At 43.1% G+C, this 23268-nt stretch overlaps 1 protein-coding gene across 3 annotated transcripts in view; it reads right to left on the reverse strand.

The window, feature by feature from the left end:
- Positions 1-23268, reverse strand: part of dym (dymeclin) — a 712143-nt gene that overhangs the window by 530242 nt on the left and 158633 nt on the right. For 2 of the 3 annotated variants that reach the window (XM_068030338.1, XM_068030330.1), the window contains exons 3-6: positions 22793-22845; positions 22013-22106; positions 11254-11387; positions 9383-9455 (exon numbers count right to left, since the gene is read on the reverse strand). In XM_068030338.1, the coding sequence (XP_067886439.1) occupies positions 9383-9455; positions 11254-11387; positions 22013-22106; positions 22793-22845 (354 nt within the window). Of the gene's footprint in view, positions 1-9382; positions 9456-11253; positions 11388-22012; positions 22107-22792; positions 22846-23268 lie in introns of those variants that run through there. The other variant, XM_068030348.1, reaches the window with a different exon arrangement.

Below are 23268 nucleotides of genomic sequence, written 5' to 3' on the forward strand. Positions count from 1 at the left end.
TCTGAATGGCACAGTTCTAAAGAGTGGGCAGGGATAGATGGACCTGGGGGTGCATGTGCGTCGATCTTTGAAGCTGGCAGGACATATTGACAGGCAGAGAGATCTGGACATACAGGTCCACAGGTCACTGAAAGTGGCAACGCAGGTGGATAAGGTAGTCAAGAAGGCATACGGCATGTTTGCCTTCATCGGTCGGGGCATAGAGTATAAAAATAGGCAAGTCATGTTGCAGCTGTACAGAACTTGAGTTAGGCCACACTTGGAATATTGCATGCAATTCTGGTCGCCACACTACCAGAAGGACGTGGAGGCTTTGGAGAGGGTACAGAAGAGGTTTACCAGGACGTTGCCTGGTCTGGAGGGCATTAGCTATGAGGAGAGGTTGGATAAACTCGGATTGTTTTCACTGGAACGGTGGAGGGGCGACGTGATAGAGGTTTACAAAGATATCAGCGGCATGGACAGAGTGGATAGTTAGAAGCTTTTTCCCAGGGTGGAAGAGTCAGTTACTAGGGGACATAGGTTTAAGGTGAGAGGGGCAAATTTTAGAGGGGATGTGCGAGGCAAGTTCTTTACACAGAGGGTGGTGAGTGCCTGGAACTTGTTGCCGGGGGAGGTGGTGGAAGCAGGTACCATAGAGACGTTTAAGAGGCATCTTGACAAACACATGAATAGGATGGGAATAGAGGGATACGGACCCCGGAAGTGCAGAAGGTTTTAGTTTAGGCAGGCATCAAGATCGGCGCAGGCTTGGAGGGCCGAATGGCCTGTTCCTGTGCTGTACTGTTCTTTATTCTTGTTCTTGATATTGAGAGACATATGGAATCTTGGACACCATAAATGCATGAATAGAGTCCAAAGCAGGAAAGTTTATAAAACTCTGGCTAGACCACAACTATAGAACTGCATCCAGTTCTAGTCACTATAAAGGATGTGAGGGTCCTTGAGAGGGCACAGAGGAGATTTACCAGAATGATTACAGGGATGGGGGATTTTCGTTACAAGGTTAGGTTGGGAAAGCTGGGGTTATTCTCCTTAGCGCAAAGGAGATTGAGGGGAGATTTAATGGAGGTGTACAAGATTATGACAGGCTTAGATAAGGTGGACAATGAAAAACTGTTCCCATTAACTGATGGTACAAGGACTAGGGGAAACAGATTGAAGGTTTTGGGCAAGAGATGCAGGGGGAATGTGAGGAAGAAACTTTTTACGAGTGGTAATGATCTGGAACTTGCTGCCCACGAGGATGGAGGAAGTGGAAACAATCAATCATTTCAAAATGAAATTGGATGGGCACTTGAAGGAAATAAACTTGCAGGGCTACGGGGAATCAGGCAGGGGAGTGGAACTAACTGGATTGCTCCGTGGACAGCCAGCATGGACTCGAAGGGCCTTCTTCGAAACCATAAATGATTCTATGACTCATTAAAAACGAAGGAAATAACCAGGTAATAATCTTTACATTCACAGGCCAATGCATTGAGAAGCATTAGATTCTGTCTACTTATTTCAACCAGACAAGAAGGCACCAATTCCTTCAAAACTCAAGCATCTATGTGTACAGAAGTCTATGAAGCTTTGTGTTACATGGCTATGCCCATACGGTGGTCGAGATATCTTGAAGGAAAATGCAATATCCCAGTGTGCCCAGATAGTTGTGGTTGGCTACACACATTGAATACAATTCAGCACGGCCAGTTTCTCAACCCTTCCTCCGATAACCTCACTGATCCCAGACCTCCTGAACACAGTTGTTTCAGCAAAGCAACCATTTGGGTGGGTATAAGTCTTATGGAAGTAGTCATAGGAACATATGAACTAGGAGCAGGAGTAGGCTATTCGGCTCCTAGGGCCTGCTCTGCCATTCTATAAGATCATGGCTGATCGGTTTGTGGACACAACTCGCCACTTTACTGCCTACCCCCGATACCCTCTGACTTCCTTGTTTGTCAAAATGGAAAATCAGTTGCTGTTCTATGCTACATTTTAGGTTTAAATTTACTTTGCTGCAGATGTGAATTGGGCACAGGTACAAGCAGCCTTGTTAAACAGGGAGCTGCCTGGCAGTGCCAGTTATTTGTCAATCATCAGAAAGTATTTGGTTCAATAGGTGTTAATTACTGTAGCAGGAAGCTAAGCTAAGCTAGTGACTCATCATGCCCTACATAAGCAGTCAGGTTTTCAAACTGCACGGAGAGAAGACTTTGCTTGTGTGAGACGTAGTCAAAGTGTGACGGTAGAAATTTGGTTCATGTGGGAATTCAGTGCAGAGGGGGAAAACAGATGCTCTTTTTTCAGCCTCCAGTAGCTGTAGAAGATGCAAGTTGCTTCCCAGAAACAACGGGTAACCTAGAGACCGCGGCGAGACTAGGGTTGTGGGTTTGTGGGTTCAGAGCATTCCAGAGAAAATTGATGCGTGATGTTACAGCAAAGGTGGTAAGTGATTGGTTGAACATCGTCTCTTATCTAAAGTAAGGAATTTTAATTGGCATTAGTGTAAATGGCTTGGCCATGTGAGCCGCATGGAAGATGGCAGGATCCCCAAAGACACATTGTACAGCGAGCTCGCCACTGGTATCAGACCCACCGGCCGTCCATGTCTCCGCTATAAAGACGTCTGCAAACGCGACATGAAATCGTGTGACATTGATCACAAGTCGTGGGAGTCAGTTGCCAGCATTCGCCAGAGCTGGCGGGCAGCCATAAAGACAGGGATAAATTGTGGCGAGTCGAAGAGACTTAGTAGTTGGCAGGAAAAAAGACAGAGGCGCAAGGGGAGAGCCAACTGTGCAACAGCCCCGACAAACAAATTTCTCTGCAGCACCTGTGGAAGAGCCTGTCACTCCAGAATTGGCCTTTATAGCCACTCCAGGCTCTGCTTCACAAACCACTGACCACCTCCAGGCGCGTATCCATTGTCTCTCGAGATAAGGAGGCCCAAAAGAAAGAAAGTGTAACATTAATTGAAATAAGAATCTTCTGAAACTCATAATTTATTCGTAAGGTGTTATTGGTAGTAGTAAGGTTTACTAACAGTAATAAAGCTCATTAGTTGTGAGACTTCGTAGCAGTGGGGATTATTAATTATAAATTAAGAAAAATAAATTAATACATAATAAAGATGCCAGGGCAGATGATGTGTTGCAGCTGTCGTATGTGGCAGCTGGTGGACATCAGCTTGATCCACAGTAAATATGTCTGCAGTAAGTGTCTGTGGTTCGAGGAGCTTCGGCTCAGAGTCAGAGCTGGAGGCCGTGCTACAGACATGTGATGCATCAGGGAGGGGGAAGAGTTACCAGAACACGTCGTTTCAGAAGGCAGTCACACCCCTTAGGGTCGTCTGATTTAGTTTGTGGTCAGGGACAGGAGGGTGTGACTGCGAGTGAGGCAGGTAAGAGGACCGAGAAGACAGAAGTGGAGGAGCCTCAGACCTTGCAATTGTCCAAAAGTTTTGAGGTTCTTTCAGCTTGTATGGATGAGAATGAGGGCTGCAGGGTAGATGAGCAAACTGCCCATTGCACAGGAAGCCATTCAAGCAGGAGGGAGTAAACAGGAATGTAGTGATAGAAGAAGATAGCATAGTCAGGGAGATAGACACAGTTCTCTGCAACTAAGAGCAAGAGTCCAGTGTGGGAAAAAGGCACTGAAGTGGATGACCAGCCATGATCGTACTGAATGGCGGAGTAGGCTCGATGGGCTGAATGGCCGACACCTGCTCCTATGTTCCTATTAGAAGGCAGTGTTGCCTGCCCGGTGCCAGGAGTCAGGAAGTCAGCTCAGGGCTGGAGAGGAACTTACAGTGGGAGGATCCAGTTGTCATGGTCCATGTAGGTACCAACAAAATAGATAGGACTAGAATCAAGGTTCTGCATAGTGAGTATATGCAGCCAGGGAATAAATTAAAAAGCAGAACCTCAAAAATAATCATCCCTGGGTTATTACCTAAGACACAAGCAAACTGCAGTAGGGAAAATAAAATGAGAGAGTTAAATGCGTGGCTCGAAGATTGGTGTGGAAGAAATGGGTTTCAATTCATGGGGCACTGGCACCAGTACTGGGGAAAGTGGGAGCTGTACTGTTGGGATGGTCTTCACCTGAACCGTGCTGGGACCAGTGTTCTGGCAAGTCATATAACAAGGGCAGTAGAGAGGGCTTTCAACTAAAAAGTTGGGCAAGGGATCAAGTGAGGGAAGAAGGGATAATTTAAAGAGAGAAAGGTAGCAATGAGGGAATTGATAATCTGAGTGTGACAGGAAAGAACAGAGCATACAAACTTAAGAATGCGCCTGCAGATAATAATAAAATGAAAATAATAAAAAGACAGAATTAAAGGCACTCTATCTGAATGCACACAACATTCACAACAAGGTAGATGAATTGACATCACTAATAGAAGTAAACAGATATGATCTAATTGCCATTATGGACACATGGCTGCAGGGTGACCAAAGCCAGGAACTGAATGTTCAAAGGTATTCGACATTTAGGAAGGATAAGTAAAAATGAAAAGGAGGTGGGGTAATGCTGTTAATAAAGGATGAGATAAGTACATTAGTGAGAGAGAATCTTAGATTGAAGGATCAAAATGTAGAATCAGTTTGGGTAGAGCCAAGAAATAACAAGGGGCAGCAAACATTGGTAGTGCAGGGCACAGCATAAATCAGGAAATTAGAGGTGCATGTAACAAGTAATCATGGGGCCCTTCAATCTACATATAGACTGGGTAAACCCAATTAGCATTAATGCTCTGGAGGATGAATTCCTGGAAGGTATACGAGATGCTTTTCTAGAAAAATATGTTGAGGAACCAATTAGAGAATGGGCTATTTTAGATCTTGGATTGTGCAATCAGAAAGGGCTAATTAATAATCTCATTGCAAAGGAGCCTTTAGGGAAGAGTGACCATAATATGACAGAATTTTACATGAAGTTTTCAAGTGATGTAGTTCAATCCGAAACTAACGTCTTAAATCTAAATAAAGGAAACTACGAAAGTATGAGGTGCAAGTTGGCTGGGGTAGATTGGGAAACTACATTAAAAGGTATGACAGTAGACAGGTAATGCTTAGCATTTTAAGAATTAATCCAGGGCTTACAACAAATTTACATTCCTTTGAGTTACAAAAACCCAACAGGAAAGGTGATCCAAACATGGCTAACAAGAGAAGTTAAAGATTGTATCAGATCAAAGCAAGAAGCTTATAAAGTTGCCAAAAAAGTAGTAAGCCTGAGGATTGGGAGCATTTAGAATTCAGCAAAGGAGGACCAAGAAAATGATTAAGAGAAAACAGAATATGAAAGTAAACTAGCGTAAAACATAAAATGGACTATAAAAGCTTCTATTGGTATATAAAAAGGAAAAGATTAGCAAAGACAAATGTGGGCCTATTACAGGCAGAGCCAAGAGCGTTTATAATGGGGAATAAGGAAACGGCAGAGAAGCTAAACAAATATTTTGTGATTGTCTTCACGGAGGAATATAACAAAACCCTCCCAGAAATACTAAAGAACCAAGGGACTAACGAGAATGAGAAACTGAAAGAAACTAGTATTAGTAAAATAGTACTGGAGAAATTAATGGGATTGAAATTTGATAAATCCCCTGGACCTGATGATCTACATCCCAGAGTGTTGAAAGAGGTGGCCGTAGAGATAGCGGATGCATTTGTGATCATCTTCCAAACTTCTAGAGATTCTGGAGTGGCTCCAGAATGTTGGAAGGTAGCAAATGTAACCCCACTATTTAAGAAAGGAGGGAGAGAGAAAATGGGGAATTACAGACCTGTTGGCCTGACATCAGTAGTAGGTAAAAAAACTATAATCTGTTAAAAAGGATGTGGTAACTGGACACTTAGAAAATAATGGTAAAATTGGGCAGAGTCAACATGGGTTTATGAAAGGGAAATCATGTTTGACAAACCTGTTGGAGTTTTTTGAGGATATAACTAGCAGAATAGATAAGGGGGAACCGGTTGATGTGGTGTCATGGCTTTCAATAAGATCCCACACAGGTGATTTGTAAGCAAAATTAGAGCACATGGGATTGGGGGTAATATACTGGCATGGATTGAGAACTGGTTAATGGACAGAAAACAGAGAGTAGGAATAAATGGGGTCATTCTCAGGTTGGTGGGCTGTGACTACTGGGGTAGCATAAGGATTAGTGCTTGGGCCCCAGCTGTTCAATCTATATCAATGATTTGGATGTGGGGATCAAATTAATATTTGCAAGTTTGCTGATGACGAAATTAGGTGGGAATGAGAGTTGTGTGGAGGATGCAAAGAGACTTTTGGGGAATTTTAGACAGGCTAAGTGAGTGGGCAAGAACATGACAGATGGAAAATGTGAAGTTTGTCAGAAAAACAGAAATGCAGAGTATTTCTTAAATGGTAAGAGATTGGGAAGTGTTGATGTCGAAAGGGACATGGGTGCCCTTGTTCATAAGTCACTGAAAGCTAACATGCAGGTACAGCAAGCAATTAGGAAGGCAAATGGTATGTTGGCCTTTATTGCAAGAGGATTTGAGTACGGGAGTAAAGAAGTTCTGCCGCAGTTGTATACAACCTTGGCGAGACCGCACCTGGAGTATTGTGCACAATTTTGTTCTCCTTACCCAAGGAAAGAGTATATTTGCCATAGAGGGATTGCAATGAAGATTCACCAGACTAATTCCTGGGATGGCGAGATTTCCCCATGAGGAGAGATTGAGAAGACAGGGCCTGTATTGTCTGGAGTTCAGAGGAATGAGAGGTGATATCACTGAAGCATACAAAGTTCTTACAGGACTCAAGGTGTACAAGATCATGAGAGGTATAGACAGGGTGGATAGCAAGAAGCTTTTTCCCAGAGTGGGGGATTCAAATACTAGGGGTCACGAGTTCAAAGTGAGAGGGGAAAAGTTTAGGGGGGATATGCGTGGAAAGTTCTTTACGCAGAGGGTGGTGGGTGCCTGGAACGCGTTGCCAGCAGAGGTGGTAGATGCGAGCACGATAGCGTCTTTTAAGATGTATCTAGACAAATACATGAATGGGCAGGAAGCAAAGAGATATAGACCCTTAGAAAATAGGCAACATGTTTAGATAGAGGATCTGGATCGGCGCAGGCTTGGAGGGCCTGTTCCTGTGCTGTAATTTTCTTTGTTCTTTGACTCAACAAGGTTGATGCAGGAAGGATGTTCCCCCTGGCTGGGGGAATCTAGAACCAGGGGACAGTCAAAGAATAAAGAGGTAGGCTATTTAGGACTGTAACAAGGAGGAATTTCTTCACTCAGAGGGTGGTGAATCTGTGGAATTCTCTGCCCCAGGGGGCTGTGGAGGCTCAGTCATAGAGTATGCTCATGACAGAGATCCATAGATTTCTAGTTATTAAAGATATCAAGGGATATGGGGATAGTGCGGGGAAATGGCATTGAGGTAGATCATCCATGTTGAATGGCTGAGCAGGTTCAAGGGGCCGAATGACCTACTCCTGCTCCCAATTCTTATGTTCCTCTCAAGTCTTTGGATACTCAGTTAATAACAATCTTGAAAATCACAAAATCCCTTGATGACACTAAATATTCTCACTGGAAAAAAGACATGGTCACAAGAACATGCCCTCAATTGACATTGGTTAGAATAAACTAGACTAATTGTTGAATAATTAAATAAATTCTTACTTTCTGTAGATAATATTCCCTGCACTGGTTTTATTGAACTGTAGGACAGTCCTAATAAAATGTATTATTTGTACTGCAAATAAGAACATAAGAAATAGGAGCAGGAATAGGTCAATGGCCCCTCGAGCTTGCTCTGTCATTCAGTAAGATCATGGTTGATCTTCGATCTCAACTGCACTTTCCTGCCCATGCCCATATCCTTTGATTTCCTTAAGATTCCAAAAACCTATTGATCTATGCCTCATGCATTCTGTCCACAAAGTGAACAGTTCCTTTAAATTTTTTGGACAGCCATGCAAGCACAGTAATTTAAGGAGCCGACTTGTGTGCGGCTTGCGCGGAGACTTTAAGGTTGCTGCACAGCCCCACGGCTTACAAGGAACATTGCCAGCAAGTTAATCAAAAAGAACACCAAGTTTAATTTTGTTTAAAATTGGATAAATAATAATATACCAAGTAGGACAACACAAGACTACTGCACCAAATATTTTTGATACCTTCAAATTTTTGTATCAAATATGGGCAGTAGCACAAAAACCCTCCCTCCTCAGATTTCATCAAACCCCAAAGATAGTCAGATCTTAAACAATACTAAATAATCCATGTCACTAGCTCACATTATCAACTAAGCACTTCACCATTTGGGAGAGATAAAGGGAGGGATGAAGAAGAATTGAAGAAAGAATATGCACCAGATTGAGAGTCGAGGTATTCACACCTCAATAGCAATTTGCCGAAGTGCAGCATTGTACTGAGGGTAATGTCTGGCTCTCAGCTGACAAAGAGGCAAAGGTGACCCAAAAGAGAAGGAAACGAAAATACATAACTTTGGCACATGTCTGTCAGGCCCCTCTAATTACTAAAACAGCACTGATGACAAAGGAAGTTTTCACACTGACACACTAAGAAAGCACCAGCATTTTGGTGTATATAAAGCACATATTTGGAGGTAGAGTACAAAGAATTTCACTCTGAAACTACTGCGTTATACTTTCTTGTAATTAACCTGGAAGTGCTTTGTACGGACAACGACAAGACAATTTTTCAGCTTGTAAATGCAGGTTAAGAAAAGAACTGCTGCGTTCTGTACTATCTCTTGTTGTCCTACCCCACCCTAAAACAGACACACAGACGGGAGAACTGCTTCCTTGCCCATAGAACTTGGTAACATGCCAAAAATTTATAAAAGCCATCAGCTGGTAGCAACTCACTCACTGATCTTTCTTGCTGAGGAACAGAAATCCCAGACCTCGATTTAGCATCTCTCTTTTTAAGAACTTTTTTACTATTGAATTTTTCTGCTCATCACTTCCTCAACCCTGAACTCAATGTACTGAATTAATATGATGTTTTCCATTTCCCACACAAACCATCCTGAGTGATATTGCCAATCGACTGCCAGATTAGAGGCACTTCTGCCCTGTGAGTTCACGCCTTCTAAGAACTGGGTTGAGATTGCCCAAACACACAATCTTTTAAAACCAACAGACAAGGAAGATTTTAATCATATTACTCTGGGTTGGACTTGAACCCAGATGCTGGGGGCAAAAACCTAGTGTGTTAATCCAGTGGTCCACCATATCCACCAGGGCATCTCTCTAAATAGCATGGAGAATAGAAGGCAGAATTAATTGTACTGAAGTTGGAGATATTGCTACATATCAACTATATGTTAAGCAAACCACACAGCTTGAGCTAAATAGTGTATTAGCAGAGAAACTTACAACGAAGGTAATTCAATAATGAGATGTACCAGATTAGTTATCAATTCCTGCAGGAGATCTTCTGCCTCAGCCCCTGAAAGAGAGACATTTATATAAATATACAAAAGGCAGTGAAACTATCCTTGCCTCTATTGCTATATATGTGATCTTTCTTTGACATGCAAGTATTTCATCAGCAAACTCAGATCTCCTCCCCCACTACTTCACTCCCTCCCTTCCCTCATCCAGATTGCTCATGTTTGTGCTCAGTAAGCATGGGCGCAATTCAGCAGATGGGTCAGTTCAACATTTCTCAGTACAAATTACTCCTCCCAAATACTCCTACAGCATTGCTTTCCCGACAGCCATATTGATAATTGGCCAGGATAGAACTAAAACAATGCAAACCAGGAATATATCAAGTTTGATCTCCAGTCAGGGTTGAGTTAGCTGAAGAGAAATCAACCAGTTTCCTGCCCCAAACCAGCAATCACTGTTGGAAAGTGCATGGGCTACATTTTACCTGCTCGTTGCCGATCTCGGCGGCAAACTTCAAATGTGGCGGCGCGCACTTGCGGGATTTACCCCACAGAGCCGCTGCATCATATGCAGCAGCTCATTTACATGGCTGGGGGCGTTCCATCCCTGGCAACGGCATCCAGCACCACTGCGCAAGCGCTGGCGCCATTTTTAAAGGGCTTCCAGCCCTTCAATGTAATTTGAATTTTTTAAGAAACCTGATTGCAAAAAGCTGAATAACATTATCACAACCCTCTCCCACCTCCCCACCCCCCCGCCCCATGACCTTAAAATTTATTTGCCCTCTATCCCCACCAAAAAAAGTATCTTGCGATCCCGACATTCCCGCCCCCCCCCCCCGCAAAAAATAATGAACTATGAACTTTACCCCTTCCCACTACCCCCAGACCAATCAAAAAGGTTTGACTCTGCTTCCCCCCTGCTCCGCCCTGAAAACATACCTCCCCACCAGTGTTCCACCATACTTCACCGGTCGGAGATCAGACGGTGCAGGAGTGCCGGCCACCGATCATAATATCGGAGCTGGACGGCCAGCGCGACGAAGTAAGTAATTGTTCGTTTATTTACATTTATTGGGATATTGAAATGTTGGACCCGTCGCCGAGTAGCGGGGAGCCGCCACAAGGCCTCACCGCCACCGGTAACATGGGGTGGAGCCTTCCTGGCATGAAGGCCCATGGCGGGCCTCTCCTGGAGGCATTTTCCGTCCGCCGCCCCCCTCCCCCGCTATGACCCCTGACGTCAGTGGGTTTATAAAGTGCAGCCCCACGTGTGGAATTGTCAGGGATGACCAGATTAGGCTCTTCATAGTCAGATACTACACCAACACTCACTATCTAGGCTTACATATAAGTGGCCAGTTGAGGAACCTATCAGGGGGGTACCAGCACCCCAGCACAAGTCAGAACTTATAGGAGCGATAAGAAAATTTATTGGGATTTTGCTTTTAAATTATGTTCTTTATGTATATTTAAATATTAAAACAAATATTAAAATTTGGATTCAGTGCCTCAGGACTAGGGAGAAGGATCCAGTGATTTTCCAATAAGGCAAGGACATGATAAGGCCTGGCTTTGATGCCAGCTGTGATTGAAAAAGCTGCAATCACTCACACAATAGGGCCATCAGGATAAGGAACCAGGGCAGATGACACCCATATAAATGAACCCTAAGATGAGTCAATAAATGCAGGAGAGATTCAAAGATATTTTAAAGGGATGCGTAATGCAATATAAACAGTAAACATAATTTAAAGAATCAACTAAAACTAGCAAACATGACTAGAGACAAATATGCTGTAACAAAGTTAATGAAGAATCTTAAGTTAATTGTTTTGCCTCTATTTTGCTTACCATAAGATAATGGTGCCCTCTCTTGATGAGTAAAATTAAGCTGCAGCTCCTCTTCGGGCATCTGGCTGACAAAGACTTTCAACAAACAGCGAATGATGAACAGGGCATTGTGGGCCTGCCAAATAAACAACTGGCTGGTGCAGAAAATGACAAACATGGCGAGAATTATAAATATGCAATTTACAACCAGAAACATAAATCACACTAGGAAATACTCAACAATACATGCCAAAAATAAATTCTGTTCCATAGCTACTGTGCATTGAGCAGCAGCAACTCAATGATGGCATGCATTTCTGCAAAAACTTTGATAATTCATTATGGAAGTTATATCAGAAAGTTCTACACAGATTATTCACAGGTGGATCTTTTTTTTAACTGGTGGGCTACTGGTTCCCATACAAAATAATTAAAACCGTCATTGGTTAACCAGTTACTCAACAGCATTATCAAGTACCAGCAAATGAGTAATCAATTTATCTCAAAGATTATGCATAGAGTCATAGAGTCGTACAGCACAGAAACAGGCCATTCGGCCCACCGCGTCCATGCAGACCATAATGCCTATCTATACTAATCCCATCTGCCTGCATTAATTCCATATCCCTCTATGCCTTGCTCATTCAAGTACCTTTCCAGATGCCTCTCAAATGTCGCTACTGTTCCTGCCTCCTACTCTGGCAGCTCATTCCAGATACCCACTATTCTTTGTGTGAAAAATTTACCCCTTTGATCCCCTTTAAACCTCCTCCCTCTCACCTTAAATCTATACCCTTTAGTTTTAGTCACCCCTACCATGGGAAACAGACTCTGGCTATCTACCCTATCTATCTATGCCTCTCATAATTTCATATACCTCTATCATGTCCCCTCTCAGCCTCCTTCGCTCCAGGGAAAACAAACCCAGCCTATCCAATCTCTCTTTATAACTCAAGCCCTCCAAACCAGGCAACATCCTTGTGAATCTTTTCTGCACCCTCTCTAGCTTAATCACATCTTTCCTGCAGTGCGGCGACCAGAACTGCACACAGTACTCCAAATGCGGCCGAACCAACGTCAGGTACAACTGGAACAGGATGTCCCAACTCTTCTACTCAAAGCCTCGGCCGATGAAGGCAAGCATGCCATATGCCTTCTTCACCACCCTGTTTACCTGTGTTGCCACTTTCAGGGAACTATGAACTTGCACCCCAAGGTCTCTCTGCTCAACAATACTCCCCAGGGTCCTGCCATTCACTGTATATGTCCTGCCCTGGTTTAACTTCCCAAAATGCATCACTTCACACTTGTCTGCGTTAAATTCCATTTGCCAATTCCTTGCCCACTTTCCCAGTTGATCTATATCCTGTTGTAACCCGTGACAACCTTCTTCACTGTCTACTATACCACCAATTTTGGTGTCATCTGCAAACTTACTAATCATGCCCCTTAAATTCACATCTAAGTCATTAATATATATGATAAACAACAGAGGGCCCAGCACTGATCCCTGCGGCACACCACTGGTCACCGGCCTCCAATCTGAAAAACAACCCTCCACTACCAGCCTCTGCCTCCTATCACCAAGCCAATTTTCTATCCAATTTGCGAGCTCACCCTGGATCCCATGTGTTCGAACCTTCTGGACCAGCCTACCATGCGGGACCTTGTCAAAGGTCTTGCTAAAGTCCATGTAGACAACGTCCACTGCCCTGCCCACGTCAATCCTCTTGGTCACCTCCTCAAAAAACTCAATCAAATTCGCGAGACATGATTTCCCACGCACAAAGCCATGCTGGCTACCCCTAATCAGGCCATGCCTTTCCAGATGCATATGAATCCTGTCTCTCAGAATCCCTTCCAATAACTTTCCCACCACTGATGTAAGGCTCACCGGCCTGTAGTTCCCTGGATTATCCCTGCTGCCCTTCTTAAATGAAGGCACAACATTAGCTCTCCTCCAGTCTTCCGGTACCTCACCCGTAGCGAACGACGATAGAAAAATCTCTGCCAGGGCCCCAGTAATCTCCTCCCTTGCTTCCCATAGCATCCTAGGATACACCTGGTCAGGCCCTGGGGATTTATCCACCTTAATGCGCTTCAAAACCTCCAACACCTCCTCCTTTGTAATGTTGATATGCTCCAGGATAGCGCTGTTCCCTTCCTTGAACTCACTAGCTTCCAAGACCTTCTCCACGGTAAATACGGATGAGAAATATTCATTTAAGACCTCGCACATTTCCTGTGGCTCCACACATAGATTGCCATACTGATCCTTAAGGGGACCTACTCTCTCCCTCGCTACCCTTTTACTCTTAATATACTTAGAGAATCTTTTAGGATTCTCCTTTATCTTATCTGCCAGGGAAATCTCATGGCCTCTTTTTGCCCTCCTAATTTCCTTCTTAAGTGTAGTCCTACATCCCCTATATTCCTCTAGGGACTCGCTCAATCCCAGCTGCCTATACTTGACATATGCCTCCTTCTTTGTCCTGACCAGACCCTCAATATCCCTCGTCAACCAACGTTCCCTAAACTTGCCAGCCTTGCCCTTCCATCTAACAGAAACATTCCGGCCCCGAACTCTTCCTATCTCACTTTTAAAAGCCTCCCACTTGCCCGACGTCCCTTTACCTGTCAACAGCCTCTCCCATTCAACTTTTCAGAGTTCCTGTCTGATGCCATTGAAATTAGCCTTCCCCCAATTTAGGACTTCAACCTGAGGACCAGTCCTATCCTTTTCCATAACTATCTTGAAGCTAATAGAGTTTTGGTCACTGGTCCCAAAGTGCTCCCCCACTGACACATCAACCACCTGCCCATCCTCATTTCCTAAGAGGAGGTCGAGTGTAGCCCCTTCTCTAGTCGGGCTATCCACATACTGCTTCAGAAAATTCTTCCCCAGCTGATCCCTTAGCACTAAGGCAGTCCCAGTCAATATTAGGGAAGTTAAAATCACCTACTATTACAACCCTATAATTCCTACCCCTATCTGTGATTTCCCTACATATATGCTCCTCCACTTCCCTCTGACTATTGGGGGGGCAATATGCAGTGCAATAAATTTCACAATTCATCCCATTTGAGAATTGGCCCATTTAAAAAAAAAGCTGTGGATCACACACCGTAAATGATTCGATCCCAGACTTCCATCAACAACTCAGTCAATGGAAATTTGGAGCTGCACCAAAGCAACTGCAGCGGGGGAGGGGAGGAGGAGAACGGCAATGATGACAGTTATTTAAATCATAGAAAGGTTACAGCACAGAAGCCATTTGGCCCATCGAATCCAAGCCAGCTCTCTGCAAGAACAATTTAGCTTATCCTACTCACCCGCCCTTCCCCCGTAGTTCTGCAATTCCTTTCCTCTTCAGGTACTTAACTAATTCCCTTTTCAAAGCCACAATTGAATTTACCTCCACCACCCCCTCAGGCAGGACATTACAGATCCTAACCACTCGCCTTATAACTTCCTTGCTTTGTACGCTATGTCTCTATTTACAAAGCCCAGGAGCCCTACAAACATAAAAAAAGGATGAAAGGCACTTCACAGAGGCATAATCAAAAAATGAATACAAGCCAAAAATGGAAATATTAGGAGGGCTGGCAAAAGCTTTACCCTGTGCCATGTGCCAGTGAGGCTAGAAATAGGATGATAGTGCAGCTAAACACGTGGTTGAACAGCTGGTGTAGGAGGCAGGGTTTCAGATATCTGGACCATTGGGATCTCTTCAGGGACAGATGGGACCTGTACAAGAAGGACAGGTTGCACCTAAACTGGAGGGGCACAAATATCCTGGCTGCGAGGTTTGCTAGCGTCACTCGGGAGGGTTTAAACTAGAGGGGCAGAGGGGTGGGAACCAGAGCAGTAGGACAGCAAGTGAAGTAAATGAGAGGGAACTAGTAAATAAGGCCAGTAAGACTAAGAGGAAGAGCAGGCAAGGAGATGTTGCGGAGCACAGTGGGACTGGTGGTTTGAAGTGCATTTGTTTCAATGTGAGAAGTATAACAGGTAAGGCAGATGAACTTAGAGCTTGGATTAGTACTTGGAACTATGATGTTGTTGCTATTACAGAGACTTGGTTGAGGGAAGGACAGGATTGGCAGCTAAATGTTCTGGGATTTAGAAGCTTCAGGCGGGATGGAGGGGGATGTAAAAGGGGTGGGGGAGTTGCATTACTGGTTAAGGAGAATATCATAGCTGTACTGCGGGAGGACACCTCGCAGGGGTCATGCAGCGAGGCAATATGGGTGGAGCTCAGGAATAGGAAAGGTGCAATCACGATGATGGGGGTTTACTACAGGCCTCCCAACAGCCAGCGGGAGGTAGAGGAGCAGATATGTAGACAGATTTTGGAAAGATGTAAAGGTAACAGGGTTGGAGTGGTGGGTGATTTTAACTTCCCCTATATTGACTGGGACTCACTTATTGCTAGGGGCTTCGATGGGGCAGAATTTGTAAGGAGCATCCAGGAGGGCTTCTTGAAACAATACGTAGATAGTCCAACTAGGGCTGGGGCCGTACTGGACATGGTATTGAGGAATGAGCCCGGCCAGGTGGTCGAAGTTTCAGTAGGGGAGCATTTCGGGAACAGTGACCATAATTCCGTAAGTTTTAAGGTACTTGTGGATAAGGATAAGAGTAGTCCTCGGGTGAAGGTGCTAAATTGGGGGAAGGCTAATTATAACAATATTAGGCAGGAACTGAAGAATTTAGATTGGGGGCGGCTATTTGAGGGTAAATCAAAATCTGACATGTGGGAGTCTTTCAAACGTCAGTTGATTAGAATCCAGGACCAGCATGTTCCTGTGAGGAAGAAGGATAAGTTTAGCAAGTTTTGGGAACCTTGGATAACGCAGGATATTGTGAGCCTAGTCAAAAAGAAAAAGGAAGCATGCGTAAGGGCTGGAAGGCTAGGAACAGACGAATCCCTTGAGGAATATAAAGACAGTAGGAAGGAACTTAAGCAAGGAGTCAGGAGGGCTAAAAGGGGTTATGCGAAGTCATTGGCAAACAGGATTAAGGAAAATCCCAAGGCTTTACGTATATAAAGAGCAAGAGGGTAACCAGCGAAAGGGTTGGCCCACTCAAGGACAGAGAAGGGAATCTATGCGTGGAGCCAGAGGAAATGGGCGAGGTACTAAATGAGTACTTTGCATTGGTATTCACTAAAGAGAAGGACTTGGTGGATGATGAGCCTCGGGAAGGGAGTGTAGATAGTCTCAGTCATCTCATTATCAAAAAGGAGGTGGTTTTGGGTGTCTTGCAAAGCATTAAGGTAGAGAAGTCCCCAGGGCCTGATGGGATCTACCCCAGAATACTGAGGGAGGCAAGGGAAGAAATTGCTGAGGCCTTGACAGAAATCTTTGCATCCTCATTGGCTACAGGTGAGGTCCCAGAAGACTGGAGAATAGCCAATGTTGTTCCATTGTTGAAGAAGGGTAGCAAGGATAATCCAGGAAATTATAGGCCGGTGAGCCTTACGTCAGTGGTCGGGAAACTATTAGAGAGGATTCTTCGGGACAGGATTTACTCCCATTTGGAAACAAATGGACTTATTAGCAAGAGGCAGCATGGTTTTGTGAAGGGGAGGTCGTGTCTCACTAATTTGATTGAGTTTTTTGAGGAAGTGACGAAGATGATTGATGAAGGAAGGGCACTGGATGTTATCTATATGGACTTCAGTAAAGCCTCTGACAAGGTCCCTCATGGCAGACTGGTACAAAAGGGGAAGTCACACGGGATCAGAGGGGAGATGGCAAGATGGATACAGAACTGGCTCAGTCATAGAAGACAGAGGGTAGCAGTGGAAGGGTGCTTTTCTGAATGGAGGGATGTGACTAGTGGTGTTCCGCAAGGATCAGTGCTGGGACCTTTGCTGTTTGTAGTATATACAAATGATTTGGAGGAAAATGTAGCTGGTCTGATTAGTAAGTTTTCCAACGACACAAAGGTTGGTGGAGTTGCGGACAGTGATGAGGATTGTCAGAGGATACAGCAGGATATAGATCAGTTGGAGACTTGTGCGAAGAAATGGCAGATGGAGTTTAATCCGGACAAATGTGAGGTAATGCATTTTGGAAGATCTAATGCAGGTGGGAAGTATACAGTAAATGGCAGAACCCTTAGGAGTATTGACAGGCAGAGACATCTGGGCGTACAGGTCCACAGGTCACTGAAAGTGGCAACGCAGGTGGATAAGGTAGTCAAGAAGGCATACGGCATGCTTGCCTTCATCGGTCGGGGCATAGAGTATAAAAATCGGCAAGTCATGCTGCAGCTGTACAGAACTTTAGTTAGGCCACACTTAGAATATTGTGTGCAATTCTGGTCGCCACACTACCAGAAGGACGTGGAGGCTTTGGAGAGGGTACAGAAGAGGTTTACCAGGATGTTGCCTGGTCTGGAGGGCATTAGCTATGAGGAGAGGTTGGATAAAGTTGGATTGTTTTCACTGGAACGACGGAGGTGGAGGGGCAACATGATAGAGGTTTACAAAGTTATCAGCGGCATGGACAGAGTGGATAGTCAGAAGCTTTTTCCCAAGGTGGAAGAGTCAGTTACTAGGGGACATAGGTTTAAGGTGAGAGGGGCAAAGTTTAGAGGGGATGTGCGAGGCAAGTTCTTTACACAGAGGGTGGTGAGTGCCTGGAACTTGTTGCCGGGGGAGGTGGTGGAAGCAGGTACCATAGAGACGTTTAAGAGGCATCTTGACAAATACATGAATAGGATGGGAATAGAGGGATACGGACCCCGGAAGTGCAGAAGGTTTTAGTTTAGGCAGGCATCAAGATCGGCGCAGTCTTGGAGGGCCGAATGGCCAGTTCCTGTGCTGTACTGTTCTTTGTTTGTTCAAAGAAGTGGGTTTTAAGGGAGAAAGAAATGTGCAGGAAGGAAATTCCAGATCATTGGTGTTGAGAGAAACTTCCAAGCCTATTTTTGAAGAAGACACAGACTAAGATACTTTGATGGAGATTGTTTATTGCTTGCTATCAAGCTTTTACTTCTGCTCTCCAAACAAAACCCATAGCCAGTGCTGGCTGGCTCTTTATATATACACATTTTTAACACCTGTGCACCCTATTTCGTGAACTACCAGGAATTTATCATCCATTAACAGAACTTCAGACCCTAACAATGGGGCCTGTTCAGTTGAAGTCTCAGCTTCCAACAATAGGGCAATTGGGAGGTGGGGAGGATATGCAGAAGAGGCATATGCAAAGTTAGATCAGAGAATTGTGTGCATTCTAGGAATGGAGAATGTTATAGAGGAAGCAAGAGGTGAGGCCGTGAAGGGATTTAGAATTGATTTCTGCATCACAATATTTTGGGCTCAAAATCCTCTTTTGTACAACCTGACTTTTTCACCAAAATTAAAAGAGCTAGTAACTGCATCCCCTATATATTAAAAAAAGGTATGTGAACATGGCTTTTTACAAAATACATTTTGCTAACCCAAATGCCCAATGTGGAACAAGTCATTATCAATGTAAAGATATAGATGTTGCTGCATATCATCTAACAAACATTTCATACTGAAGTGCAGCCTGGTGCTATAAAGGATCAACCAAAAAAATGTTAATCTAATTAAAGAAGTTTTGCTATACATTTTGGCTATCCCTCACAGGCGAGGATGATTGTCTTCCATGAGTCCAAAGATGGTTGATGAGGCCGATTCGGAATCTACAGACGTCATGGCACGTAGGGCATTCGTTGTCATGTGGAATGTCTGGTTGTGTATTAGTAGTTCTGGTCATAACTTGCTCTTTTCGCCGCTCTCACTTTTCCTCCTCATTTTGTCATTGTTGGATCCCAAAATCTGGGATTCTTCCCACAGACTGAGCCTCAATCTGGTTCAGTCTAGGGCAATGGTCTCCCAGGAGGTGACATCAATGCTACGTTTCAGCACATCCTCGAAGCACTTCTTCTGTCCTCCTCTTTTAGCACTGAGAAACCGTTGCACACCAGCTTGCACATGTATTTTGACAGAACGACACCTTGATCCACTGGCAATGAAACCAAGACTATTGGGGAGTTTCATTCTGCTGCAGCCTTCATCCACCAGAACAGCCGTTGAGATATTTCAGACGGTGCATCTTCCTCCATCTGTTCTACCATTGAGGACTTGTTTGCCAGAGCCCCGTGTGCTGAGTGTTTCTAGGGTTCCTAACAGGCCTTCACGGTAACCGATACAGCCCATAATATGAAGAGTCCCACCATACATCACCCTGTTTTGATCAACCCTTTCTTACTCACTGCCCAGGTTCCTCAGCGAGGATGAGAGGGTGGACTTTGGAACCTTCTGCTATAATCAATATAGTCCTGAACTATATTATCGCTGCATTGCAGTTTGACTGTATTATTGATTCATACTGCTTGCATTTTTTGTTAACAAATGTTATCAAGGACACTGATCATAATTAATAAGCAGTTATTGGCAGTTGTTGATAAACATGGCAGAGCACTCCACACTACATGCAAATCAGACTGGGGACAAGAAAAAACAGATCTCCTGATAAGTTTGGAATTATATTGTGTTCCTGGGTTGCTGTCACTGTAGCTAGCAGTATGGGGGATTTGTAAGGGAACATATGATCCAATGAATTCAGTGCAGTTGCTCTACTAATAAAACCATGCATTAGATTCCCACTTTGTCTATGTATGTATATGGGGGAGGGGTGGGAAGAAGGGAGCATTTTACTATGAAGCAATTGCAGCTTCACTGGTTAACAAAATGTTCCATGTAAACAGGATGTTGTAGGAAGTTGCCTCTCTCTCAGAGAATGGCTATTTGGCACAGAAAGTAAAACTTAAATAAATAATGTTACAGTTACTGTCTCTGAATTCTGTGTTAGTTTAAGATTACTCACAATGCTGTTTGTGGGTCCTTGCCGTGTGTAAATTGGCTGCTGCATTTGCCAACAAAGCAACTGACTATACTTCTAAAATAATATATTGGCTGTGAAGCGCTTTAAATGCCCCTGAGGATATGAAATGCATGACAGAAATGAAAGTTATTTCTTTTCTTAGTCTATCTTTCCATCTCTTCTCAACCTTTCCAAGCGCCTGGGGATGCTGGAGAGCCCTACAGGACCTCATTACAGCACCCATTCTAAATGTGTGAGCCTAATCATCGAATATTGACAGGGTATTTGACTTTTTTTTCTTTTCTTGGGATATGGGCATCACTGGCAAGGCCAGCATTTATTACCCAACCCTATTTGTCCTTGACAACTGAGTGGCCTGCTACGCCATTTCAGAGGGCAGGTAAGAGTCAACCACATTGCTGCGGGTCTGGAGTCACATGTAGGTCAGACCAGGTAAGGACAGCAGATTTCCTTCCCCAAAGGACATTAGTGACCAGATGTTTTTTTTAAAAACAACAATCGATGATAGTTTCATGGCACCATTATTAAGACTAGCTTTCAATTCCAGGTTTTTATTAATTAGTTGAATTCATTAATTAATTGAATTTAAATTCCACCGGCTGCCATGGTGGGATTTGAATGCATGTCCCCAGGACTTACAGGATTTCTAGTTCAGTGACATTACCATATTAAGCCGAGCCTGATTCAATACATGAGAGCATTCTCAAGAAGGAGTCAAGAGTGATTGATAGCAAGAACTTAATTGATTTTTTCCCTCACTAGCTAAAAAGCACAGATACAAAATGCAGATTTTGTAGGTTCCCACATTGGCTGAGATCAGCTAACACAGTACACACCAGGAATTGAATTCAATTTATCAATCTATCTTTTCTCCAAACTTTGCACAGCTCCATATTAAAGCTCATCATTTAATTAGGTCATGCTATTTAAGTGCCACAGAAATTTACTAAACTTCAAGCTTTGTGAAAAATCCAATGGGCTGAATTCAGAGTGTTTTCTATTTGCCTCATGGTGAAACTTCAGGATAGCTCAGATATGGCCACTGCAGGACCTGATCATATATGAGGAAGTACCATGTTTTGCATAAGACATTAAATGGAAGCCTGCTTGTCTATTCAGTTGGAAGCAAATAATCATATGACACGCGCAAAGAGCAAGGAGTTAACCTGGTGTCCTGGTCTATATTCCTCCCTCAAACAATACCATTATAAACATACTATATGGTCATTCTTCATTTGTTTGAAGTCCAAATGTGCTGCTGTATTTGTAGACATGACAGTATCAACTGCACTTCAATAGTAATCCATTGACCGTAAAATGCTTTGGAACATTCTGAAGATGCATCAAGGTGCTACATAAATGAAAGTCATTATTTCTCCCAAAATAGGCAACAAATTGCCTCCCTATGGAGACTGAATAGGTTATACAGAATAAGCAAGAGAACAGATTGAATATGATCTGTGGACAGCTGAGCTTACTGAACCAAATAGAATATTCAGAATGATCATTTTATGTACTTATGTAAAGGAATAAATGGTTTAGTTGTCCCACAAATTTTAGAAGCTTTCATTTATTGGATTAGTTGCAGAGCTGGCAACCATTTGCTTTAGGGAAAGGGTTGGGAGGGTGTGGCAGTAAAAGTGAAGAGGGAAGCCATTACTGAGGAGGTTGGTTAACTCGCCTCTAAATGATATCTGTTCCTGACAGAAGGATGAAGACTAGCATTAACCTGGAAGCAAAATGTGCACTAGATGTCATATACCTCAAAAGATTGAAATAAAGCTAGCCTGAGAGACACTGACAGCAGTAACAGTGCTGGCATGGAATCTGTCAATTTTTTTGGTTAGATAATTTTGAAGCTTTATACATTGATAATACTTTTCTGACTTACTCTTGGCATTCAGCTGAGATCTTTAATTCGTTAGTTCTACTGAGGAAAATCTTAACAAGAGCTTGTAAGTTTCCTGTCCGAGGGTTGTTCTCAACTGAAAGAAAAGTTCAAACACTCAGCTCCATTTAATGAACATTAAGAACATGCAACACAAAAAAAAAGTTTTGAAAGCGAAAGTGAATAGGCTCATTCAAGAACAGATTTATAAACTTATTCCAAATTCAGGGTACATACTCTAAATGCATATTTTCTCATTTAAATGAATGTAGCAAATGAAAGTTAGATGTTCCTTACGGAGTTTAATATAAAGGATTAAAATTTCCCAATTATTTTTTGAAAGATAGCACATCACAACAGGGAACTACTATACTAGAGCCATCGGCACTCTCCAGTACTTTGCTCAAATGATGATTTTTCTTCTACAATGCTAAACAATAAAAGTAGGCCATTTGACCAGTGGAGATGTTATTCAATATTTTCATAAATACTTTTCAACAGAAGTTACTAGTAAGTTCCAAGGGTTCCCACTATCAAGTCCCCCTTCCCATACCCTGGACCTTTGACACACTGGAGGTTCTACTACTGCTCCAGCTGAAATCACTTAATTCAGCACGACTTTGGATTGAATTTGGACCCTTCCTGATGATTAAACCTTAAGGAACCAAAAAGGAACCAGTAAGTTGAAGTATATTTCTGTAAATGCTGGTGACATCAAGAAGAATTGGAAAGTTATCAAAGAGTCAAATAATTTGATATGATTTAAGATACGAACACACTTACTTAATGATTTGCAGATTGAAACTGTTGCCTCTTCCAAGAGCCGTATATCAGCACTGCAAGAGAAAGAAATTATAACAGTTATACAACTGTAAAGCAATTTTTGTATGGTCTGATCAAGTGTACAATTACTTTTCTGGAGATAATAAGAGAAATAACTTAGAATATGTACAAACTATAGCTATTACACCACACATATAAAGTCCATGATATTTAAGATGCTGAAAATTTTAGAATCACTACACTAAGTAGTGTTGGTAGCTCTTCCATTAATTTATATCTATATACTGTGTCACACTTTTATGCTGACATCAATCATTCATATGTAAACATTTCAAATAGAAATCCTTCCATAAACATTTGTAATGGCAAAACCCCGTCCAACTGTTCACATTTTACCATCATATATTGATGATGATCCCATTAGGTCACTCAAAATACTCTGGAATAATTATCTCCATTATTCTTTGTATTAGTAA

The sequence above is a fragment of the Heterodontus francisci genome, chromosome 1 (assembly GCF_036365525.1).
Source record: "Heterodontus francisci isolate sHetFra1 chromosome 1, sHetFra1.hap1, whole genome shotgun sequence".
NCBI lineage: Eukaryota > Metazoa > Chordata > Chondrichthyes > Heterodontiformes > Heterodontidae > Heterodontus > Heterodontus francisci.